At 39.7% G+C, this 24,757-nt stretch overlaps 1 protein-coding gene across 6 annotated transcripts in view; it reads left to right on the top strand.

Annotated features, from left to right (window-relative positions):
- The window catches only part of UNC5D (unc-5 netrin receptor D), a 482,399-nt gene extending 473,046 nt beyond the window's left edge, over positions 1-9,353 (top strand). For all 6 annotated transcript variants that reach the window (XM_053660062.1, XM_053660063.1, XM_053660060.1 and 3 more), the window contains one exon: positions 3,247-9,353. In XM_053660062.1, the coding sequence (XP_053516037.1) occupies positions 3,247-3,451 (205 nt within the window). In that variant the 3' untranslated portion in view covers positions 3,452-9,353. The remainder of the gene's footprint in view (positions 1-3,246) is intronic.
- Positions 9,354-24,757: the final 15,404 nt, after the last annotated feature.

Below are 24,757 nucleotides of genomic sequence, written 5' to 3'. Positions count from 1 at the left end.
TTTCAGAACCACGTGGCTGGCAGAAGTCATTCTCCACTCTGCTAACCTTCCCACTCATCCGCATGGATTTATGATTTTTTTCTAACATTGCACTGGGACAAAGATTCATGAAAACCTCCAGAACACATCCATCCATATACCCGTCCTCAAGTTTTCATACTGTGTTTTGATGCCCAGGTCTTCCTCCTCCCATGTCTTGAAATGTCTCTGAGCCATCAGAGGGCTTGAAGCAGAACCTACAGCTCTGGCGTTCAGCACCTTTGACCTTCTAGGTGCTTCTTTTCAAATGCAGCACAAAACAAAAAGTTTACTCTAATCTCTCAAGTGGCTATTATCACCTCTGGAAACCGAGATCGGGCTGTGATATAGGATGGAGACAGGGATTAGCACAATGGCCTTCAGGCCAAATCTGGCTCACTACCTGCTCCCTGCAGCCCAGAAGCTAGACAAGGTTTTACACTTTTTTAAGTGGTCAGGAAAAAAAAAATAATCAGAGAAGAGTACTATTGTGTGAGTGTGAAAACTGTATGATGTTCAAATTGGAGTGTCTCTAAATAAAGTTTTATTGGAACAGAGCCATGCTCCTTCACTTACGTGGTGCCGGTGGCTGCTGTCACTCTCTCACAGAGCTGAGTTGCTGGAGAGACCACATGAGGTTAAGTTATAAAAAAATATTTATCTGGCCATTGACAGAAATATTTCTCAGTCCTTGCTATAGAATAAAGTGTGACTTCAGGGTTCCTAGAATAAGAATTCTGAAAGTCACTCCCAGAGGACATAGGCCATGACTGTTAAACGGCAAATATATACAGTATAAACTCTCAATAAAGTGATGACAAATCTGTGCAGCTTTTTATTGTCGTATTCTTTTCCTTTTTGAAATGAAAATGGAGAGGATACAGAATTTCTTACCCATGGCAGGAGGAAATGCCCCAGGGTCATTATTCGTATAAAGTGCATGGGAAGGACTGTCACACAGACCACCCCGTGTTCAGAGACCTGCTCGTGCAGTTTGCCCCTTCCTCCAGTTTGTACCTGCGACTTCAATGTTAGTTGGGGGGTGTCTGTTTACTTATAGATCTGGTGATGCAACAACTTCCCTACAAATGTATCCACATGACCAGGAAGAAGGGACGATAGTCAAAACAAAGTTCTTAAATAAGAGAAAACAGAATCCCTTCAACCACCCAGGCAAGGCTGCTTTGCCATTTCTATTAGGGTTAAAATAAACAGCAATGCTTGATTCTAGGGCTGTTGGGATGGGAGTGGGGGGAGGAGGTGGAAAAGGGAGAAAGGGAAGATGAGGACACGAGAGAACATTTTTAAGCTGGCCTCTTCTCCCTTTCTCAGTTAAAGAGTCAGGTGTCCTGAAAAGTGTATATCATGCCCTGATGTTTATGCTATTTGGCAACCAACTGGCTCTAAGCAAACTCTTAAGATCTTTGAATAAAACAGAACTTTATTCATTCAAAAAGACCTGTGTGTTGCTCATGAATGATAATGCACCCCTAAGAGCTTGTGTTCTCTTCTAAGCGCTCTTCACTGTGTGAGGCTACTTTGTGATTACGTGCCTACGGAAAGTGGGGCCACCCTCAATGTAGGCGACTCTTGGTTGACTCTGGGAACTCTTTTCAACTTATCATGATTTTACCAGAGGTGACATTTCTATCCCCGCTGTAAAAGTTACCTGTGGAAAGCTGTGACCTTTAATACTTTGTGTTGCCTTAGTCGTCATCATAGCAAAGTTATTATCCAAAAGGTTACCATTTGTTTTCACTGAAGATCCCGTATCATCAGAAAAAAAGCTCATGCCAATCACTCAGCCAATGGGTATTGAATAAATGCCTGTCACAGCATTATGATAAGCGCTGTTGCAGAATGAGAAAATTATTAGCTATGATCCTTCCCCTTAAGTTGTCTGCAATCTCACTGGAAAGGCCCAGCACATACACATGAATTATATAAGCATTTTACTCACATGAAAATTTAAGCACAAGCATAGAAAGAGTACAGAGAGGAAATAAATCACTCTGAGCAAAGAGATGAGAACTGAACCAGGTTGTAGGAGTGTAGGATATTGATGAACAGATGATAAAGAGAGAGAGTGAGCATTCCAGTGAACAAAGCAGGCTGAATAAAAGTAAGAAGCTGGGTATTATGTAAGTGAGCATTAATGGCTGAAAGGACAAAAGAATATTGAGTAAAAACATATACATATTGCCTGATCTAGATTGAGGGTAACCCAAGGAAGACACTGAAAACAAGTAGGTAGCTGATAATTGAAGAAATAGGATGCACGGTATATAAGAGTTTGGATGCATAAAGAGCTATAAAGCTTTTGCTGTGATTTAAGCCATAAAACGATAGAGCATAAATTAAACAGAAGTGCTATGAATGGAAAAGGGTGAAACTGATGAATATGTCACAAAGAAAAAAACAGCATAAAGGGAAGACCCCAAAATAAATGTCCTAGTGTGAGGTATTAGAATGATAGTGGTAATTACTGAGATACATATTTCTCAGCAGATTGAGAACCAACTATGAGGCATGAAGACTATGTATGTAAATTTATATATAAAATTACATATTATATATAATATGCATACTAATTACATGTAAATTGTACGATAATATACATTAATGCCTATAATTATATATAAACTTCTGATGTGTTAATTTTGATGAGAGCTTCCTAACTGGAGTGATTCTAAGGCCATTTAAACATTCATAACAGCCTCACATTAACCTGTAAGACCAGAGGTACAGATCTAGACACTATCCACTTAGAGTGTTCACTAATCCGCTTAGTACATGAGCCTACTGAAGAGAGAAAGAAGAATCAAAGATAAAAATTGACAGCCCTTATACTTACCAAGGGAGAGCAAAAGAGGGGTCAGCTATTTTGAAAACATAGAAATGAGTCATATAATCACATACGGTAATTAAATAGAAATGTTCAAGGGGGATAATCAGGGAGAAATATACAAACATTCAGAGCTCAGGGAAGATGAGTAAGAAAAGAACTGGAGGCTGAGAAGGTCATTGGTAACATTCCAATGTACAACTGCAGTTGAGTGTTTGGTTACAAAGTAGAGTTTTCCCAGATCTACCTCGGGAGCTTTGTATTCCATTATAATAATATCCACTACAATTCATTTCTAATTTCCTTATAGTGATTTTTATTTCTACTTTTATTTCTATACTCATTTCTGTTTTGTTATTCTTTTTATTTAACTCTCTGTCTAGGAATTTATCTTATTTTGCTACACAAAGTAGCCCATCTGCTGTCATTTTGAACCTGTGGGAAGCTCGTCATCAGCATGATGGTGACCTTGACTCCCTGGCCTGTGCCCTTGAAGAGATTGGGAGGACACACACGAAACTCTCAAACATTACGGAATCCCAGCTTGATGAAACCGACTTCAACTACAGCAGGCAAAATGGACTCTAGTCCACTTCCTCTCAAGAGACAGAATGATAGCCAGCTTCGGGACATTTGCTTTAAACGGAAGAAAGAGGCAGCTTTCTGCCCCAGTGGCATTTGGGAAATTCAGCCTTCATTTATAACCAGTGACAACCCCTGGTTGAAGAAACTGAATTTAGTATAGGTAAAACATGTTAACAGGAAAGAGTACAAGCTTTCTTAAATAAAAGAGGGCTCTCCTGTCTCCTTTGAATCCACACATGGGTTAACACTTGACGAACTTCTCAGATTTGGGGTAGCGAGGATAAAAGTGAGGGTATAACTAGATAGAAGTAACTGTGGGGAAAGATGAGCTACAAAAAAGCTGGGGAGGCAGAGAACCAATAACTGCATGTTTTCAACAGGTTTTTAATGATGTGCCCTGAAGGGCCAGCTAATTCTGGTACCAGATCATCAAGAGATTTCTACCAGCTGGCATCTGTGATGTCGGCAATCCCTGTAAAACTGGCTTTTTGAAGTGAAACAGGGTTACCAACCCATTGGTAGGACTGTAACATCATCAAGGAGGGCGTTTAGAATTTAGAATCTGAGTACAGCACACCAGCACCAACCGATTCCTTATCTGTCCTAGCCACTTAATGGAGATGAGATCAAGAGGTAAGATAGACCACAAACTAGTTCTTGCAGTACATCCCACCTTCATTTTGTCCAAAGAGAAGTCTACCTGCATTTTCCTTCCTTACTCAAATAGTAGAGGAAAGTTTTCAAGCACCATAGACTTTTCAATATGGAAATTTATTTCTTCTCAGCAAAGCAGGGCCATCTCTATTCCCAGTTAAGCCACTTGAATGGCAGAGTGCCAATAACATTCAGCTTATTATGTGGATTTGAGATGAGAGAGGTCAAGTAGACCCAAGGAAACATGAACTGCAGATGCCATAGATGTCAAACTGTAATGTTGGGGGTGCGAGTGCTTCCCCACTCTTCTAAAATGGCTGTTATAAGGGATGAAGGGGTTTTAATGTACTTTCCTGTCAGGTTCTTAACATCTTCTAGCCTTTGGTAGTATGTTATCACCAAATTTCTCCAGGGGGCCATAGGTCCCCTCCTTCTGCCTCTTGGGAAATTAGCAGATAGTCTTTGCTCTCAATGATATTCTAGGAAAGAGACCTGTACCACAATGTCCTGAAAACCATATGCACTGTTGGAGGAAACTTCAGGCTCTGATAACTCGACCTCACCAAGTACGCTTTCTCTATGGCACCATTAATGTACTGTTTCTGATTTAAATAAGAGGCAATGATATCGTGGAGGATTAAAATCCACAGATAATTCATGACCCCCATCTTCGCACCTGACTTCATCTTTTCATCCTGTTTAATAATTTTTGAAAAGATGTCAGGGTAGACTAAAAATGAAAAGGTCTACTCCTGCTCATCTTCTGCTGGATGCTTTCATTAGCTGTCCACAATCAGGACAACCAAAGTCAAGGACCTAGATTAACCACAAGGCTGATCAGCTACTCAGCAGTTGGCTACATCAGAATAAAATAAAAATATACAGGGAATGGGGGGAGTACCTGGCGATTGGAGATATGGTCAGTTTTTTAAACAATTTATTGTAGAACCCATGTTTAAGAACAACTGTTGTGAATCTCCACATAAGTGAAAAAAGACTTAAGATAAATTTATGACACCATGAGTAAGGCTTTGAAGAACCCTTGAAGGTGTTGGCCATTTTCTAAGCAATGTGTGGTATACATGGGTGTGTCCCTTGTCTATTATAGAAGCCTCTGCTACATGAAATTCAAAAGCATCTTGCTTTTCTCAGGAACCAAAGGCACATCCCATAGGACAACCAAGTCCTCTTAGAGCTGTCAAACATATTTTCAAAGTACTACATCCAGATCATGAAAATATCCTTCTGCCAGCGTGCTCAACTTGTTTATTCATTCTAGGGAACAAAAGAGAGAAAGCGTAAAGTCAAATCATGTGCAATCCCTGATATAATTTCTGAAAGAGAAAGTAGTGGAAGTAGCTGGTCAAGCATCCAAAATAAACTTGAGATTATCTGGTATGGGTATGCAGAAAGAATCTGCATTAACTGTTGAATAATTAGTTAAAAAAAAACACTATGAAGATTGTTAGTGTCCTTCTTGGGGAATTTTTGTTTTAAACCATCCTACCCTTCTTTTCCTCTTCCCTTCTAATTAGACTTCTAACTGTTGTACTTTGTGAATCCACATAGATCCTTTTTAGACTTTTGATACATATTTTATATTTTAAAAACATGAAAAATGTTAATGGTTTCCCTATAATCTGTCTAGTTTATTTTAAGATAAGTGGTTGCTATCAATTCCTGAATATCTGGAATTTCCTCCATGGATATTTTTTGTCTGGGTTTTATAAATGTACTTCATCATATCATACTGAAAGGCAAAGGAAGCAAATTCACATAATTCACCTCTGATTTCAGCCCAAGGTTCAAATTCATAATTCAGCCCATTTTGCTCCCTCTTTACATTTCTTACTGAATTCCACTAGGATCCTACATAGGACTTCTATAGAAATGTATGATGTTCTGTGGCCATTGCATGTCAGGATGGTGCAGTATTTTACAATAACATTCCAAAAAGAACCCAAACTTGTGAGGCTTCCAAGCCAAAGTGTGTGTGTGTTTGGGGGGGGGCATGAAATCACAGATCACAGAGACTTAACTGACACTGAAGCTGTGGTCACTCACTGTGAGCTAAGCCCTGGTCTATTTGAATATTTGCCTGTCAACAAAAGCGCCTCCCCTTGAAAGAGATTTACTCATCAGTCCAAACACTTACTTTAGAAGCCTTATTGTCCTGATGCAACACCAACCAAAAAATTAAAAGGGCCTGTTAATACTTGCTAGGCTGCTTAAAATTTTTACAAAATATCCCACCTAATGCCAAGTCTTTCAGTTCTCAAGGCAACTAATAGTCACACTTTAAACTTGACTTAAAGTCATGCCAAATGGTACACTTCATAGCTGCGCCAGACTCCAACACCATAAAGGTAATTTACAATTTTTATAACATTGCTTGTGCAGTCTGTGCAGTTTACACTAAAATCTTTTAAGCCAAAAGGAGGCTCACTCTATAGAATTAAATGCAAACTTCATTTATTGGTGCAGAAAGGCTCATAAAACTCAGCTGTAGTCTTGCAAAAATTTTATTGCTCTTTTTGTAAGGGCTGAATAGAAATTGATACAGTTCTCCTTAAAAAGGGGAACTTCTTTCCTTTATTATTTTTATCTTCCACTATAAGTGATTTCCTTTGCCATGGCCCTTATATATATATTTTTTCAGTTGACTTTGAGAGGGCATATCAAGTCAGATGACTACAATGGGATTCTTTTTGGATTAAAAGTTCTGGATTTATTGCAACTGTTCTCCCTACCAGAAATTCTCAGCATCAGGGTTGGTAAGCAAAGTTAGAATAACATAACAGTATAATTAGTTTTGGGTGGTAGTGTCCACTTATCAAACTTCTGGCCAATTAACGTGTGAATTTCAATGTGTCCTAAAATCTTTTGATGTGCTTTTGTCTTTCCTTTTTGCCATTCCTCTCTCCGATTTCTTAGTCCCTCTGTAAAGGTGTTGAATAACATAGCCATCAGAGGTGCTGAAGGTGACGTTATCTCAGAGGTCATTGTTTCAGACCCAATGGAGGTCACAGGAACCAGGAAGGAGCTGAGAAATGTGCTTCTCTGGCCTCTGCTGTGGCACATTTTCATTCGTTTTCCTCACAAAACATTGCCGAGTTCTGTATCCTTAGCAACTCCCATTGACTGGACCAGAGGTGACATCCATAGCAAATGGGAGAGCAAAATGTTGTCATACAGATAGTGACAAAATTTTATTAGCCCTTGGGTGTTAGTTGCCATAGCTCTGTAACATTTGAAAATTGCTGCTTTAGCCAAAAGCTGAATGACCACCGTTTCTCGCAGTTTCCACTGTTTCGTCTGCATAGAATTTTCCTGAACTACAAGCAAAAATGTATTTTGTCAAATGTCACAAAGTGAAAATGTTACTACTCTTAGATGTGTTGCATATTTTGTGTTTTTACTTTCCAAACTCTTTCAAAAGCTGCAGTTACAAAGCTGTTTGGCTGTCTCGACAGCATGTGGTGTTTTTTGCAAAAGCAGTTCTAGGAGAGCCAGTGTCTGCCGCGGACTCCTCACATTCCCCCGGGGTCGTCCCCGAGAAGCAAAAGGGTGGTTTGTTGGCCGTGTTCTTTCAGAGGACAGAAGGGGATGGAGATCGGACCTGGCCATTAGTCACTAGTGTGTCGTACCGTGATCTGAAGTAGGAACTGTCACTCACATAGAATAATTGTGGTTTTTGAAGCAGCTACTTTGCATTTTCCTTTTGCTGTGAAGATCATGGATTTGGAATGTCCTCATGAGATGGGCCTAAGGCAGTGACATTCAACTTCGTGTCTTAGAACCCACCCTTCATCTGAACCCAAAGATTTTTTAAAAAGGCAGCAAGCTTCATGTTTATGCCTAACCTTAAAAGTGTCCTCCCTTACCCCTAACTACTGAGTGTGGCAGGGGGTACATCTTTTTTCCCTAAAAAGTTATAGCCTGGAATCATAAAATATCACTAAATTTGATAATATAATTCTTCGCATGAATGCAAATATTATGCTAAATACTTTTACAAAAGGCATGATTACATTGAAAATGTTCTTTTGCTTCAAATTTTGCTAACCCCCAAAAGTATTACACTATTTTAAGCATTATTTTATATACAAATTCCAAAAATCAGACAAATTGTGCAATTCTCTTTATGTTTGATATGGGAGGTAGAGCTTTAACTGGGGTTGTTCTGTTGAATCTCGAAAAGGGAAGATGGTCTTTGAGGGACTGTGTGAGCAGGAAAGCAGGCCTTAGGCCCTGATACAGAGGCACAGACATTACGATCAGAAATCGTTCTAATTAACGCTGATGCCCCTCCTGCGGGGAGGTCTGACGATGTCGAAGGGAAACCCCCCTTTACCAGGGGGCTTCGATCTAAGCCTCATCAGAGGGTAACGAAAAAAATCTCAATCTGAGACTCTCTCCAGGGTCTGTCCTAGATTAAATCAGTTGATCCCATTCAACACTTATCTATAAAAAGTGAGAACAACTCGATCTGTGGGAACTTCAGGAAATCAATTGGATCCTTTTCTAAACTGGACTAAAGACTGACTTAAAATTTCCCCTTCTTCATAACGGATTCAATAGGTACATGTGACCCCTCAAATGTCAGTCAAGAAACATTGCAAATATAAGCACTTAGAGGAAAATTTGCATATTCTACTGACCGTACTCGAAAAATAGAAGTAATTCTTTACCTCCATTTCTGTATGGAAGAATTTCAGAACAGATTTTACTTTATTCTATTTATTCGGAGAAGATGCATGGCGGGGTGGGGGGAGTGGTTCTTTCACATGATTCATATCTCAACCCCATACCACTTTCAACTTTTATTTGATGTGTTCAGAGCCAACAAACCAACCAACAAATAAAACTTAATTTGACATGAGGCTGAAGGAGCGAGCAAGCCAGAGGAGAGGTTTGAATACAGCATAGCCTTGGCTTCATACCACACTTTTTGTGCCTTGTATTATCAATGTAAATTCTGAATGTTGTACAGTGAATACTTGGATGGACTTCTTAGAAAAGGCTGCACTGGCTTCTTTTTCAGCACATGTACATATCTATAAATATATATACATATATATTTGGTAATGCCAAACAGCTGTGTTATATTGTATTGAACAAAATGGACGGTTTGGATGTTTTCTGTAGAGTTTGCAAAAACAACTGGATGGTTACAGACTTTTCAAGGTAAATGTACAGACGTAAATTACCGCTTATCAGTTATTTATGAATAAAGAGTCTTTTATTGACATTTTGGGATACTCCATGAGTGGGATTCTGAAATCCCAACAAGAGCCCCCCTGTGTATACTTCTTACCATACCCTGGCAGGAGCTGGGATGCCCCCCACGTCAGGGGCAATTCCCAAATACCTGTGAACACATGAAACCTAATTTCTCCTCTGGCCTCAAGAAGGAGACGCTCTGAGGCTTCGGAAGCAAAGATGAGATTATCCTGGTACCTTCCCATCTCACCCCGACACAAACACACACAGCTTCTTGGGGATAGACTGTGAGATGCCCTGAGCTAATCCTGGTCCTGCCTGCTAAGTGAGACAACCATTGACCTTGTGCCTCTCTACAGGCCTGGGTTTATTTTACGGGCTGCATGGAAAATGTTTCACCTCTTCATGAGGAAAGGTTAAGAAAATAAGTACAATGTTGTACATTTCAGATACATCCTGAGTCAGTCTGTTTGAAACGGTTTCAAAATGCTTGGAGCTCCCAAATATTCAGTAACAACTATGGAGAGAGCCGGTCAGAGTGCATTGAAACAGTATGATCTTCTCAAGGATGGTTTCTGATCTACTTAAACTAGTGGCTATAAATTAAAAAGATTAAAAATTGCTTTAGCGATAAGATGGATCTCTAAAGTGGGTGAGGGGGGATACATGCAATATTTCCTACATTTTTTGACCATGTGATCCACTTTTTGGGCCACTCTATGGAACTACTAAGAATGGGTATGAATATCCACAGAGTGGCTGTGAGTAGTTTCACCTGTTACTTCTGACCACATCACATCACACAGTGCATTAAAGCTGGTTAATGTATAGTTTGAAGTTGCTGGTAAAATGAGAATTGGTTTTAACTAAACTAGGTAAATCACTGTGATTAGGCAAAGCCAAACCAAATTTGGTTACAGCAAATGCATCCAATTTCAGCTGGTCAAAATAGACTAACTAGAAAAATGCTGTGACTGATTTAAAGATCCAGCTGTAAGTCATTCATCCAGATGAAAACTTCACAGATCAACTTAAACCTGTAGTAATCTGTTCAAAGTAATTTTTAAAATCTTTTGTTAGAAATATTTCATCTTATTAGGAACTAATTCTGGGTGATTTAACCTACTTTGGGCTAATTTATATTTGTCCCATGTAGCCAGCATTTGTTGTAATTTGATCTAATTTATTCTAACAGGGGTAATTCATTCATTAAAATAGTTATTAATTAAGCATTTACTACATAGTAACCAAGTCTGGATTCAAGGCCTATCATTTAGCATTTGATATTAGGCAAAATACTTGACATTTGTTAAGATTAAATGGGAAAAAATACATAAAGCCCTTAGCACATTACATGGTACTTACAAAGCAACCAACTACTCCTCAAAAATAAGCTTTAGTCTTAGTTCAGAGAGGCAGCATGCACAGCAGTTAACAAAATATTTTGGATCAACTCAAGCTGGGGAATCCCAGTCCACCATCCTCTGGCTACGGGACTTTAGCTAAGAAACTCCTTATCTTTACAAGAAGATAATCACAGCAAGCTCAGTGGCACAAACGAAGTGTTCAAGAAACAGCTTACACTGTCTTCCGCTTCACAACGGGGACAGCTCTGAGAGGCGTGTCCCTGGGCGACTTGGTGGTGTGGCTGTCACAGAGCCCACCTAGACAGGACTAAGTTGTACTCAGCAACGACACTCTATGGCACAGCCTAGACTCCTAGGCTACCAGGCGGGACAGCACCTCACTGCACAACACAACACGAGACTGAATCAAACACAAGAAAAAAGATACAGTCCAGAAATGTACACAGCACGGATGAGGCTGCTACTGACGTACCGCAGCCCACTGTTTTACAGCACTTAGTTTTCAGGGTGCCCTCTAAAAGAACAATGGAAAGTATAGTAACTATATAAACCAGCAACAGTCATTTAGGATCATTATGAAGTGTCATGTACTTTCCTTCTATATGACTGGCAGCTCCAGTAGGTTTGTTTACACCAACATCACACAGACTGATTTTAAGAGAAATACCTTGAGGCAAGTGATGATACAAATACACATTTAAAGAGCGTCTACCACTAGACAAGTAACACTTTGTCTAACAGTGACCTTGCAGGGAGTAGATGCTGTCAGTGAGGTGAGCCCATTTCTGCTGTTTTTGATGACACGGGGGCCTTAAAAACCTGAGAGCATACGCAACCTAAACACGAAAGCAGTTGTCTGGGCACCGTCGCCGGCTGTGCGCCAGACCCTCTGCCACAAGTCAGGCATTCAGCCTTTGAGAAGTTTCCTCTCTCAGCATCAAGAGATTGCCATACCATCCACCAAGTGTTATTGAAGAGGTGAGCACACACTGATAAGAGAATAAAAAAGGAACATTAAGACCAGGTTGTGTGATATGAGGAAAAATTACATGGACAAGTTGCCAGTGGGCTAAGATAGATATATTTAAAAAATAAGGATATATTAATATACTTATTTCTACAATAACACTTTGTAAAAAAAAAACCTTAATTTGCAGCTTCCTATAACCATTCATTATTCTCACAAACGGCTGAGTCAGCCAGGAGGTCCTCTTGTTCTGAGTCTGGCGTGGCGGACCCCAGCTGAGCTTACTCAGGTATCTGCAGTCAGCCCGGACGCCGGCTGGACAGGCTCTGCCAGACCGGCCTCCTCACACGTCTGGAGTTTTGGCTAGAACAGCAGAACCGAGCTCTGCTCCACATGCCTCATGATTCAAGAGGTTAGGCTGAGTACATTCTCCTGGCAAAGGTAGAGGAAGAGGAGCATGCATATGCAGAGTCTTTCTAAGTTTAGTCTTGAAACACCGTCATTTCTGTGACATTCTAGTAGCCAACATAACACAAAACGTGAGCCCCATTCAAGACACAGGAAAATAGCACCTCTGGGAGGAAAATGCTGCAGAATCACAGGACAAAGGGTGTGGACCCAGGAAGGGGTAGAGAATTTGGGTTGGGGTTTCTATTTCTCCATCTGAGAAGAATCTGTCAGATACAAACAATGGAGGAAAAGCATTCAAATGGAAAGCTTGGCATTAATAAGCACGTAATTCAGAAGAGGCTGCCACACTGCGTTTTGTGTCTCTAGTCCTTACACCCCTTGGGATCTTCTACAACAACCCTTTCCAAACGTCTACACTACGTCCGATTAGGTGCCGATCCTATGGTTAGCCATGTATGGGAAAAGCTGAATAATGTGTTAATCACATTTACAGAGATTTCTTTGTTGTAAGACCTCTCAAAGTGTTGCCCATAACAACAGTCAACACTTTTTGGATGGAGTGGTCCTTCCTTATTCACAGGGATAAGTTCAAAGGACCCCCATCTCTGCCCCTGCCCAGTGAATCTTCAAATCATACCAAACCCTACGTACCCTGTAGTTTTCCCTCTACAGACATGATAAGTTTAATTTATAAATTAGGAACAGCGAGAGACTAACAACAGGAAGTCATAATGAAATAGGAAAAGTATAACAACATACTGTAAAGAAGGTTATGTGAATGTGGCATTTTTAAGTTCGATGAGGCTGCTCTGAACACAAGCTCCGTGCGGCCAGGACAGGCTCCACGCAGCTCCGCACGGCTCCATGCATAGTTACCATGCGGTAACTACGAAGGGGACCATTCATGGGCAGGCAGCAGGCACAGCATGCAGACCCTGGACAGTGGAACGAGTCACGGCCCGGGAGGGACAGGGAGGCTTTATCATTCTGCTCAGAATGGCGTGCAATTTAAAGCTTACGGACTGGTGTTTAGAATTTTCCATTTAATATTTTCAGACCAAGGTTCAGAGCAGGTCACACACCAAGGAAAGTAAAACCAGAGAGCGAAATGCAGGTCAGGGGAGTGGGGGCTGTACTGGGAATGCACGCCAGACAATTGAACGGTACAGAGTCAGTACTATCGTTAGGCACATTTTGTAAACAGGGAGCCCGAAGGAGAGAAGTTATGCTGATACGCATTGGTACTCACTCAACCAAGGCTGTCATCTGCGACATTTTTCAAACATTTATCACCAGCTAATCCTATTTAATGAGCCTGTGATGACATCTCACAGCTCACATTTGGGGAGTCACTTCTCTAAAGATGTGCAACAGAGAAATCGGGCCCTCCATTCCCAATGGATTGAGTCCAAATTTTCTTCAGCTTTTTTTCTCATTGACCCATTTCTTTGCACTATGCAGGATTTCTTATCTCTAAACATAGGGTAAGTCCAGGGCAACCTTTCTGACATTCTAATTCTTGCCCAGAAATGCTTGATTTAGCCGTGTTTCCCTCTAGCTAATTACAAATGCACCCTTAAAACGGATAGGAATGAGTGATAAATATTTGCTCAACCTTATAAAGACTACATTCAAAAGCTGGAGGCATCTTTACAAATAATGAAATGACTTGTAACAAATAGCCTGGCAGTCTCTAAGCTCCAAGAAGGAAGTCAGTGTACCCTTCCTTTCAACATGTGATTGCCTGGTGTCCAGTGTGGACAGGATGCTGCGCAGTTAAATGGAAGGTGCCCAGAGTCGGCACAGGCACCCACTGAAGAAGGTTCTGTCTTCACGCTTGTGCCTCCCAGCAGCGTCTCAGAGAGTTTTACCTTTTGAGTCTTAGTTCCCACATCTGTAACATCAGCATCACAAATAACCTGTCCACTACCTGTATGTGGCTATGGCAGGTATCAAAAGAAATGCTGTGTATGAAAAAATAATTATATTCTAACACGTCTTATGTAGGTGTTCTAATAGAACGAGAATTTAGTGCCTGTCAGCAGTGAACAAAAACTTGGAAATTCATCCTTTTAGACCAAACTGATTGTCAGACTGTCAGATTGTCAGACATGCATATATAAATGTTAAGTCACCTATATCTGTTTCTTCTTCTCCTCCAATTCTCGGGTTGAATAATTGGCCCAGGAACCAAGAAAAACAGAAGTGGTCTGTTCTCCTAGCATTGTGTCTCTAGAAATCCAAATATGTTGAGAAACATCATCAATATCACTATGTTTTTGACATCATAAGTGTAAAAAAATTATAGAAAATGTCAAAGTCAAATTACTCTTTTGTTACCATTGAAAGAAGAGTAATGGGCCCAAACTATGATTTCTTTTTGTTATCCTTTACAGTCTTGGCAACAAAGGAAAAAACAACTTACTATTTGATTGCGCCTTATATCAACTTACTTGTTTACCCAGGTGTTGCGTTTATTAAAAAATAATATTTATTGACTGTCTACTATGGGGGAAGCACTATAGGGCAACAGAAATAGAACAGTGAACAAAAAGTAAACACCCCGCTGTCGTGGAGATTTCATTCTTCTGAGAGGAGACAAAGAGTGTCGATTCAGTAATGAAATACGGAGTCGGTTAGATGCGGGGACGAGGAATAGGGTTCTAGGGTGTGGTGTGGGTTTGCTTTTAAACAGTATTTATCAGACGGGGTATAGTGGGGGAAAGCCTACTTAAAGTAGATTCGAGAAAGAAATGGAAAAAGGGAGATAGCAGGTACAATCAGGTCTTTTGAGTAGCTTTACTATAACGGAGAAATATTTCTTAGGGAGGTTAGAAGGTGAGATTATTTGAATGGAGATTTTAGAGAGGCATATCTGCTATTAACAGCAGCTCTACACGGGGTTTCTCAGTCTTGGCACTGTTAATATCTGGGGCTGGATAATGCTTCCTTGTGAGGGGCTGCCCTGTGTTCTGTAGGATGCTTAGCAATCCCTGGCTCACACCCACTAAATACCAATAGCACCTACCAACTATGACAACCAAAGACTTCTCCTGACTTTCCCAACCATCCTCTGGAGAGCAACCCTGGTTGAAAACCAGTGGTCTATAATGTGTTCATAGGTCCCAGTACATAGCTGAGTGAAAGATAAAGTCACTGTAGGCTCAACATTCAAGGAACTGAGCGTGCAGGGAGGTTCGAACAATCATCTCTCTGTAGGCTTAAATCTCCAAAATTAAAACAGGAGTATGTGGCGCAGAATGAGAGTGAGCTAGAACCCAGCTCTCCAGTGAAAAACATGGGCTGGTTTAGGCATCTGTAGATTATTGCAACCAGAATAGATAGTGTGGCTGGTATCATTTCAAAATATGAGCATCAAAGGTCGAAAATATCATGGAAGACAGAGAAAGATGGCCTGGAAATGGGCATGAGAAAGCAACGAGAACTCCTGCCCCATTTCTGGTCATACAGAAAGTATAGAAGAAATAGAACACCCCAAAAAAGGGCTCAGAGGAATTAGTCTCTTTAAAGAAGAGCCAGGTTTTACTAAAAACAAGAAGAAAAGATTCAGAGGTAAGATTTGTAGGGGTGGAAAAATTTCCCTCTATCCTCTTAGCATCTCTCTGTCTGGGACTCAGAATTAAACTGATATAAAATAGATTAACAAGAGAAAACACACACATTGTATTGAACTTTTATGTTTAAATGGAAGCCTTCACAAGACAATGAAGACCCTGAGGAATGACCAGAGCTGAAAGTTTTTATACCTTTTAAACAAAGAAATAATATGTGAAGACCTGACAGGACAAAGAAGTTTGGGCCAGAGGTGGGAAATACTGAAGTAACAAGGTTTGGTCATACAGCCTCTGAGCTCTACATTCTCTCTCTGGAGCCAAGAATCTTAGCGGGTAATAATGGAAACCCTACGGGATATTGATAAATACTGGAGTAACATATAAATTAATATTCCGTATTGCAATAAAATTAATATCTGTAATTATCTTTTTTAAAGATTTATTTTTAGAGAGAGAAGGGAGAGAGAAAGAGGGAGAGAAAAATTGATTGAGAGAGATTGAGTTGATCAGTTGCCTTTTATATGCACCCCAACCAGAGACCAAACCCATGACCCAGGTGTGTGCCCTGACCAGGAATCAACCTGGCAGCCCACAGCTTTGCAGGATGACACCCAGCCAACTGATTCATACCAATCAGGGCTATAATTATCTTTGTACACAGTAGAACTCAATTGTATTAGCACTTCCAGTTTTCGCTAGTTTAACTTCTCTCCTTAAGGAGCTATAATGTAAGCAAGTCAAGAGAGGTCCCTCCAAGAAGCACACCCCCATGGAATCTAGCAATCCTCATGTCGGCTAAGCAGCACCCAACACTTCACTGAAAAGACACTCGTACTGCGTACTGCCTTTTGTGCAAGTTCAAGCCTTTGACAACACTGTCTGGACAATGCTGAATGTGTCCTGGAAATCTGCTGAGAGCCTTTCACCTGTGCATCATCTCTCAACAACCTTCCAAGTCACTGCTGTTTTTACATTTTTGTTTTCTTTGTTTTCCTTCTGCTTCCCAAGAATTGACAGGCTTGTCTCCCTTCAGTAACTCAACATCTGAGGCCACGAGGGGAAGACAGAAGTTGCTTGGCCTCTCCTCCATCTCCATTCTTGTCTAAATCTACACAATTGCCAATCCTGAACTTGAAAACTGGTTTTTATAGTTACCATAAAATAGCAAGCCTGGAGGAATTGGGGCAAAAAAAGCCTGTTTCAGTGTGAATGTGTGAGACTCCATCCATCACTGACATGTACCAATTCCTCTCCTTTTGTTTCTTGCCTATTTTACCCCCATTTTCAATATAATTAGACTCAGAGGGACTTGATATTTGTCTTAAAATATCTGGAAGTCTGTCATATGGAAGATGGATTAGACCAGGGCTGCCTGGTCCCCCGTGATAGAATGAGGACTTGTTCTGCAGAAACCACAGGGAGACTTTTTTAGTCCCTTGCAGGGGTGTCTAACCCGTGACCCATGGGCCACAAGCAGCCCAGGATGACAATGAATGCTGCTCTACATAAAATCCTAAATTTACTTAAAACATTATGACTTTTTACTTTTATTAGTGTTTGCATTTTGCATATTTAATGTGTGGCCCAAGACGCCAAAAGGTTGGACACCCCTGCATCATGAAGATTATTCTCACAGAACTGTCCAAATCTGGGGGCAGTTTTTACAGAACCTTAAACGAGCTTTGTGGCTTTCAATGACACATGAAAATAGTCACACTCTCTTTGTTGACACATTTTTTTTACTTTTGGGTTGAGTCCTTCCCTCCCAGGGGCCACTAGGATATACCTATTTTTTTTTTCTTTTTCCCTTCAGATTACGGTTCTTGGTTCCTCCCACTAACCAGATCTTCATTCCCTAACCCAGGAATGAGCAAACTATTTGGGTAAAGCTAGAGTGTAAACACTAAGCTTTTTAAAAAATATATATTTTATTGATTATGCCATTAGAGTTTTTCTATTTCCCCCTTCATTCCCCTCCACCCTGCACACCCCTCCCCCATCATTCCCCCCTTTAATTTATGACCACGTGTCTCAAGTTCTTTAGATTCTATATTTCCCATACTATTCTTGCCCTCCCCCTACCTATTTTCTACCTTACCGTCTATGCTGCTTATTTTCTGTACCTTCTCCCCCCTTCTCCTCCTCCCACTCCCCTGTTGCTAACCCTCCATGTGATCTCCATTTCTGTGGTTCTGCTCCTAATCTAGCTGTCCTCTTAGTTTGCTTTTGGTTTAGGTGTGGTTCTTAATAACTGTGAGTTTGCTGTCTGTTCACTGTTCATATTTTTTATCTTCCTTTTCTTAGGTAAGTCCCTTTAACATTTCATATAATAAGGGCTTGGTGATGCTTCTCGTACATAAACACTAAGCTTTGTGGGCCGCAAGGTCTCTGTTGAAATGACTCAACTCTGCCGCTATAACAAAAGAGGGTGGTTGTGTTATAATAAAACTTTATTTATGGACACTCAAATTTGACTTACCTATAATTTTTATGTATCACATAATATCACACATTTTTGAGAAGTTAAAAACTATCTTCACAAGTCATTCCTAAGCAGGTAGCAGCCCGGATTTGGTCCCAAGACCACAGTTTTCCAATTCCTGCCCTAGCCTCTCATTGTAACTTGTCCAAGGGACACAGGGAGATTCACTGGCATGTCCAAGGAGGCCCTGCAGGCTGAGAACTTGCTGAGACTCGGGGCAGAGAAGGCCTGGGGCTCAATCAGAAGTCTTCCTGTCATAATGTTTTGTAAACCTAAGTCGACTGTTTTAATAAGTGGCTCCATTTGAAGGTATTTTGTTGGTGTGAAAGTTTTGAACAAAATACCTGGAGTAAAAGTTAGACACTCGCAGTGTGGAAGTAGGAGCAGAAGTTTATTTGCTAATGAAACCCATTCTGAGCCTGGTCAGGCAGTGAGAGAGACAGCAAGCCCGCACTTGGCAGAGAAATCCCCTGTGGGCTGGAGCGCGCTGCAGTCTCCCTCACCGTACAGGTGGGCTGCTCAGACCCCACGTCACGGCCCCGTAAAACCAGAGCATCCCCTCCTGGTGTTATCCACTTCGGGCTTAATGTGGAACAGATTATCATAAAGACTCTCTTTATAAGATATTGAAGATTATTTCCCAGTCCATTTGGTGGCACTGATGTTAATGCCATCAAGGCAGGTCCTAAAAAGGTAGTAACAAAAAAAAGCACTTACAGAATTTCCTCCAAGGGAGGCTCTGGGGACAACTTTTCAACTTGGAGAAAGTAGTGGACAGGAATTTCTAAGGTACTTATCTCCACTTTCACCTACATGTTTCGGTGCGTGAGGCTCCATCCATCACTGACACATACCAATTCCCCTACTTTTCTTTCTGTTCTATTTTTTTCCATTTTCAATTTAATTAGCCTCAAGGGGAGTTGATATTTGTCTTTAAATATTTGAGATTCTGTCATATGAAAGAGGGATTAGACCAGGGCTGTCTGGTCCCACGTGATAGGACTAGAACCAATTCTGCAACAACAGACAGACTTTTTTAAAATTTCTTATAGCAAACATCCTTTTCACAGAGCTGTCTAAATCTGGGATAAACTCTCAGAATTTCAAGTCACTGAAGGTGACTTGAAAATACAGAGGCCAGACTACTACTTGGAGGGAATTTTATAAAGAGATTTCAAGCATCCTAAAATAGTTGAACTACCAGTTCTAAAATTCTGTAAATCACTGAGTTGTTGGCCACTGTACAATAATAGCAGCTCCATTATTTGACTATTCAGTATTGTCAAATACTGTACTGAAACCTATATACTTATTTAATACAATATTAGGGTCTATGCTACTAGTATTTAAATGTTATAAGTGGCAATACCAAGGCCTAAGTGGTTAGGAAACTTGTCCTAAGTAATACAGCTAGTAAATTAAAGTCTAGATTTGAATCCAGATCCACTAGACACCAGGGTCCAGGCCCATGAGATGCTGCTGCTTCTTTGTGGTGGTAGAACGCTGTGAGCTTTAAGGACTAGATTAGTGTTCCATGGCAGTTTTTAAGCTAAGACAGATGAAAGTAAGGGATATGGAATATATGCATGGAATGCCTCATGGCTGTTCAAGGGAATGCATCAACATATGTACATCACAAAGACATGTTGAGTGAGGGAATAATGGTAACAGAAAGATATGTACAATGTGACATCATTTGCATATTATGTCAAACATGCAAAATAAAACCACAAATTACTTAGGGCTACATATAAGGACATTAAGATATAAACATAGGAGGGAATAAAATAAACTGAATGAAGTTAAAATGAGGAAAAGATTGAAGCTGAAGTTGAAAGGATCTTTAATGACACATCTGTGTGATACTTTGGTTCTTTAAAGATGAGATGTGTGTGTATAAATATATAGAGTGATCAGAAGCAAAGATTGCTACAATAATAAGACTTTTCAGAGCAGGTGTAGATAACTGCATTATTTTCTATACTTTCTTGATGTTTGAAATATTACATTTAAAATATTTATGACAAAATTAAATCAGGATTTTTTATGTAGCTATGTGGCAAAGTAAACACATATTAGTCTGCATCTTTCCCATCTCCAGTGCCCACAAAAACGACAGCAAAGAAATAAACAGGCCATAAACCCACAAAGACAGGAAGAATGGGTAAGGATAAAGAACACTGAGGAAATAAATCTAGGCAGAACGGTGGCAAGCAAAGTTGCATATCTGAGAAAGCTGAACCCTAGGCCTCTAGGGTAGATGGCTACAATCAAGCATAAAAAATGGTCAGCAATCTGAGGCAAATGTAATAAAGTCATTCATTTCATTAGTTCAACAAATATTAGTGTGCCTAGTATGTGCCAAGTCTCATTCTAAATGTGAGGACATGCGGTGAGCAAATAGTGAAAGTGAGGAGGCAGAGTCAGCTAGCAAGCAGGGTTGGTTTTAAACAATACTTTTTTTTAATTGTCCAAGTACAGTTTTCTGCCTTTTACTCCCATTCCAGCCCACCCCCCAGCCCTCCCCACCTCCCTCCCATTTCCACTCCCCTCCTTGTTTTTGTCCATGTGTCCTTTATACTTGTTCCTGTAAACCCTTCCCCTTTTCCCCTGAAATTCCCTCCCCTCTGGTCACTGTCAGCCTGTTCCCTATCTAAGTTTCTTTGGTTATATTTTTCTTGTTTGTTTTGTTGATTAGGTTCCTGTTAAAGGTGAGATCATATGGTATTTGTCTTTTACCACCTGGCTTATTTCGCTCAGCATAATGCTTTCCAGTTCCAGCCATGCTGTTGCAAAAGATAGGAGCTCCTTCTTTCTTTCTGGTGTGTAGTATTCTATTGTGTAAATGTACCATAGATTTTTGATCTATTTATTTACTGATGGGTACCTAGGTTGCTTCCAACACTTGGCTTTTGTAAAATGTACTGCTATGAACATTGGGGTGCACAGGTTCTTTTGGGTTGGTGTTTCGGGGTTCTTAGGATATAATCCTAGCAGTGGAATTGCTGGGTCAAAAGGCAGATCCATTTTTAGTTTTCTGAGAAAATTCTATACTGTTCTCCATAGTGGTTGTACCAGTCTGAAATCTCACCAACAGTGAACTAGGGTCCCCTTTTCTCCACAACCTCTCCAACACTTGTTTGTTGCTTTGTTTATGATGGCCATTCTGACTGGTGTGAAGTGGTATCTCGTTTGTGGTTTTAATTTGCATCTCTTTGCATCTCTCTGATAGCGATATTGAGCATCTTTTCACGTGCCTCTGGATCCTCTGTATGTCCTCCTTGGAGAAGTGTCTGTTAAGTCCTTTGCCCGTTTTTTTAATTGGGTTGCTTGTTTTCTTAGAGTGGAGTCGTGTGAGTTCTTTGTATATTTTGGAGATTAAACACTTGTCTGAGTTATCACTAGCAAATATGTTTTCCCATATGGTTGGTTCTATTTTCATTTTAATATTGTTTTCTTTAGCCATGCAGAAGCTTTTTATTTTGATGAGATCCCATTTGTTTATTCTTTCCTTTATATTCCTTGCTCTAGGGGATATAATCAGTAAAAATGTTGCTGTGTGAAATATCTGAGATTTTCTTGCCAATGTTCTTCTCTAGGACTTTAATAGTGTCACAGCTTATGTTTAAATCTTTTATTCACCTTGAATTTATTTTTGTGTATGGTGTAAGTTGGTGCTCAAGTTTCATTTTTTTGCACTTAGCTGTCCAGTTCTCCCAACACCATTTGTTGAGGAGGCTATTTTTACTCAATTTTATGTTGCTGCTCCCTTTGTCAAATATTAATTGACCATAGACACTTGGGTTTATTTCTGGGCTCTGTTTTGTTCTATGGGTCTATGTGCCTGTTTTTATGTCAGTACCAGGCTGTTTTAATTACAATGGCCTTGTAATACAGTTTGGTATCAGGTATTGTGATCCCTCCTACCTTGTTCTTCTTTCTCAAAATTGCAGCAGCTATTCAGGGTCATTCATGGTGCCATATAAATTTTTGAAGTGTTTGTTCTATGTCTGTGAAATATGCCATTGGAACTTTAATAGGGATTGCATTAAATCTGTAAATTGCTTTGGGTAGTATGGACATTTTGATGATGTTAATTCTTCCAATCCATGAACAAGGAATATGTTTCCATTTGTTTGTGTCTTCCTTGGTTTCTTTCTTCAGTGTTGTGTAGTTTTCTGAGTAGAGGTCTTTTACCTCCTTAGTTAGGTTTATTTCTAGGTATTTTATTTTTCTTATTGTGATATGAAATGGGATTTTTTCTTTTTGATTTCTGCTTTTGCTGTTTCATTGTTGGTATAAAAAATGCCTTTGATTTCTAAATATTGACTTGCATCCCACTATTTTGCCAGATTCATTTATTAGGTCAAGTAGTTTTTTGGTGGAGTCTATAGGATTTTCTATGTACACTATCATGTCATCTGCCAACAATGGCAGTTTTGTTTCCTGCTTTCAAATTTGGATGCCTTTTATTTCCTTTTCTTGCTTGATTGCTGTGGCTAAAACTTCCAATACTATATTGAATAGAAGTGGTGAGAGTGGACAACCTTGTCTTGTTCCTGATCTTAGTGGAAAAGGTTTTAGTTTTTGCCCATGGTTTTAAACAATACTTAAAGACAAACTTTAATAATTTCAGTTCAACTCCCAGCACATTTGCCCCATCACAAACAGGTCACCGCCCTGTGCCCTGAACTTTGTAGAAGTTGAGCCAAACCAGCTCTAGGGAAATCTAGAGTTCAAGTACAACTACAGAAAGTGTGTACCACACTTAGAAGGGTGAAAGTGAAAGTGAATATACTGAACAGTGAGATCGCCATAAGCTCCTCCCACCCCTGCTTGCCTCCTACAAAGCTTGTCTCACCCAGGCAGGAAGTTGCTGGTTTTCTCGGAGGGGAAAGGGGCAGGCCTGAGAGAAAAGAGCACTGGATACTGATGTTTGGAGGGTTTGAAACAGACAGGCTGGGCCAACCTGCTTACCCAACCTTCACGCTCATCAGCTGACAAGCCCCGCCCATTCAGATGGCTCTTGAATGTGTGGCTGTATGGGTGTGCCTCACCTTGAAATATAAATGAGCAGTCGATGATGACCTGACATTTGGAGGAAGCATCAAGAAATCAACAAAAGAGTAGCAAAATTGAAAGAGAGAATGAAATAGCTGAGAAAAAAGATAATATAAGAGGAAGAAAAAAATAATAAGTGTTTTAAAAACTTAAAAATACTTTTGATTAAAATTTTAGGGGGATAAAAAATGCAACTATGAAATATTTTAAAATTTTATTAAAAAGTATCAGAGAACAAAAAGGGCTCTGATAACCTAAAAAATTATACCAATATGTTAAAAAAATCCATAGAAATATTTAAGTCAAAACTAAATAATGGTTGAGATAAACTACCAAAACATAGAAAAGATACAAAAATTAGATGAAAAAATATAAGCGAATTAAGAAATTTAACTGGGAAATTTGTATTCAAATAATAGAAATACCAGAGACAACAAATGAAACATTACTAAGTGGCACTGCCAAAGGAATTAAAAAAATACAACTCACATGGCAGAGTATGACATAAATTAAGAACATTTGTGAAAAACTGAATTAAAGAAAATGTAAGATCCACAATTAGACATACCACTTTTCTATTTCAAAACACCTCAAACAGAATTCCTTAAATGTTTCCAAAGTAAAAAAGACAAAAGAAAAAAACACCATGAGAAAGGATATCATTGTACTTCTCTATTCTAAGGGAAATAATTTATCATCTGAAATTCTGTAACTAGCCAAACCATCCCTAATTTAGGCAGATAGAAAAAAAGATATTTTAAGAAATTAAGAACAGAAACGTTCTCAATTTTCTTTTCTCAGGAAACTCCAAAAAGATGTGCAATGCAAACAAGAGAGAAAGCTGGGAAGAGATAAATCTGGAATTCAGAAAATAAAGATTCAAAACAAAAGAGGAGTGAAAGGAACTCCCAGGATGCTGGTGAAGTGAGAGTTCTGAGCAAAAATAAAAGTTACAGTGTGGCCACGAGAGACTTCAGGAAGGGCCTCACCTGCCCAAGGAAAGAAAATGTGACCGTGATGCACTGCGGTTCAGCTGTGCAGGACTGTTTCATAGTCTTAGTAACAGAAACCTATAACATGAATGTGACAGAAATGTGATGTAACTGTATTGAAAGAGAGTGAACTGAAGAAATGGGGCATCAGTGAGAAGGTGCGGTCGCCCAGCGTGCTCATGTCACTGTGTGTGTGTGTGTGTGTGAATGTGTGTATGTGTGTGTGCACACACACAGGAGTGGGTGTGTTTTTAAGAGAATCAACTTCTCTCCCCACCTTCTACAGATTCAATGAAGAATGTATAAAGCTTACAAAATAATTCAATAAAGAGTAGTGCAAAAATAGTATTTACAGAAACATAAGTAAATATAAAAGAGTAGTTTAAAAAGTTGAAAGGGGTTTCCTCAGGGGACCAAGAAGTAGGAGTGAATAGGATGGAGGGAAAAAAACTGTTCTTTTTTGGTGTAAGCTCAGAAGTATCATTTAATGTCTTAAAATTTACATGTATATTTTACTGTGATAAAGAAAGAGGGAGAGAGAAAAGGAACTAATACGCCAAAAGACAATGAGACATTT

This window comes from Artibeus jamaicensis, unplaced genomic scaffold, assembly GCF_021234435.1.
Source record: "Artibeus jamaicensis isolate MK-2021 breed Jamaican fruit bat unplaced genomic scaffold, CSHL_Jam_final scaffold_833, whole genome shotgun sequence".
NCBI classification, from domain to species: Eukaryota; Metazoa; Chordata; class Mammalia; order Chiroptera; family Phyllostomidae; genus Artibeus; species Artibeus jamaicensis.
Note: the sequence above shows the minus strand (reverse complement) of the source record. Positions and strands in the feature narration are given on the sequence as shown.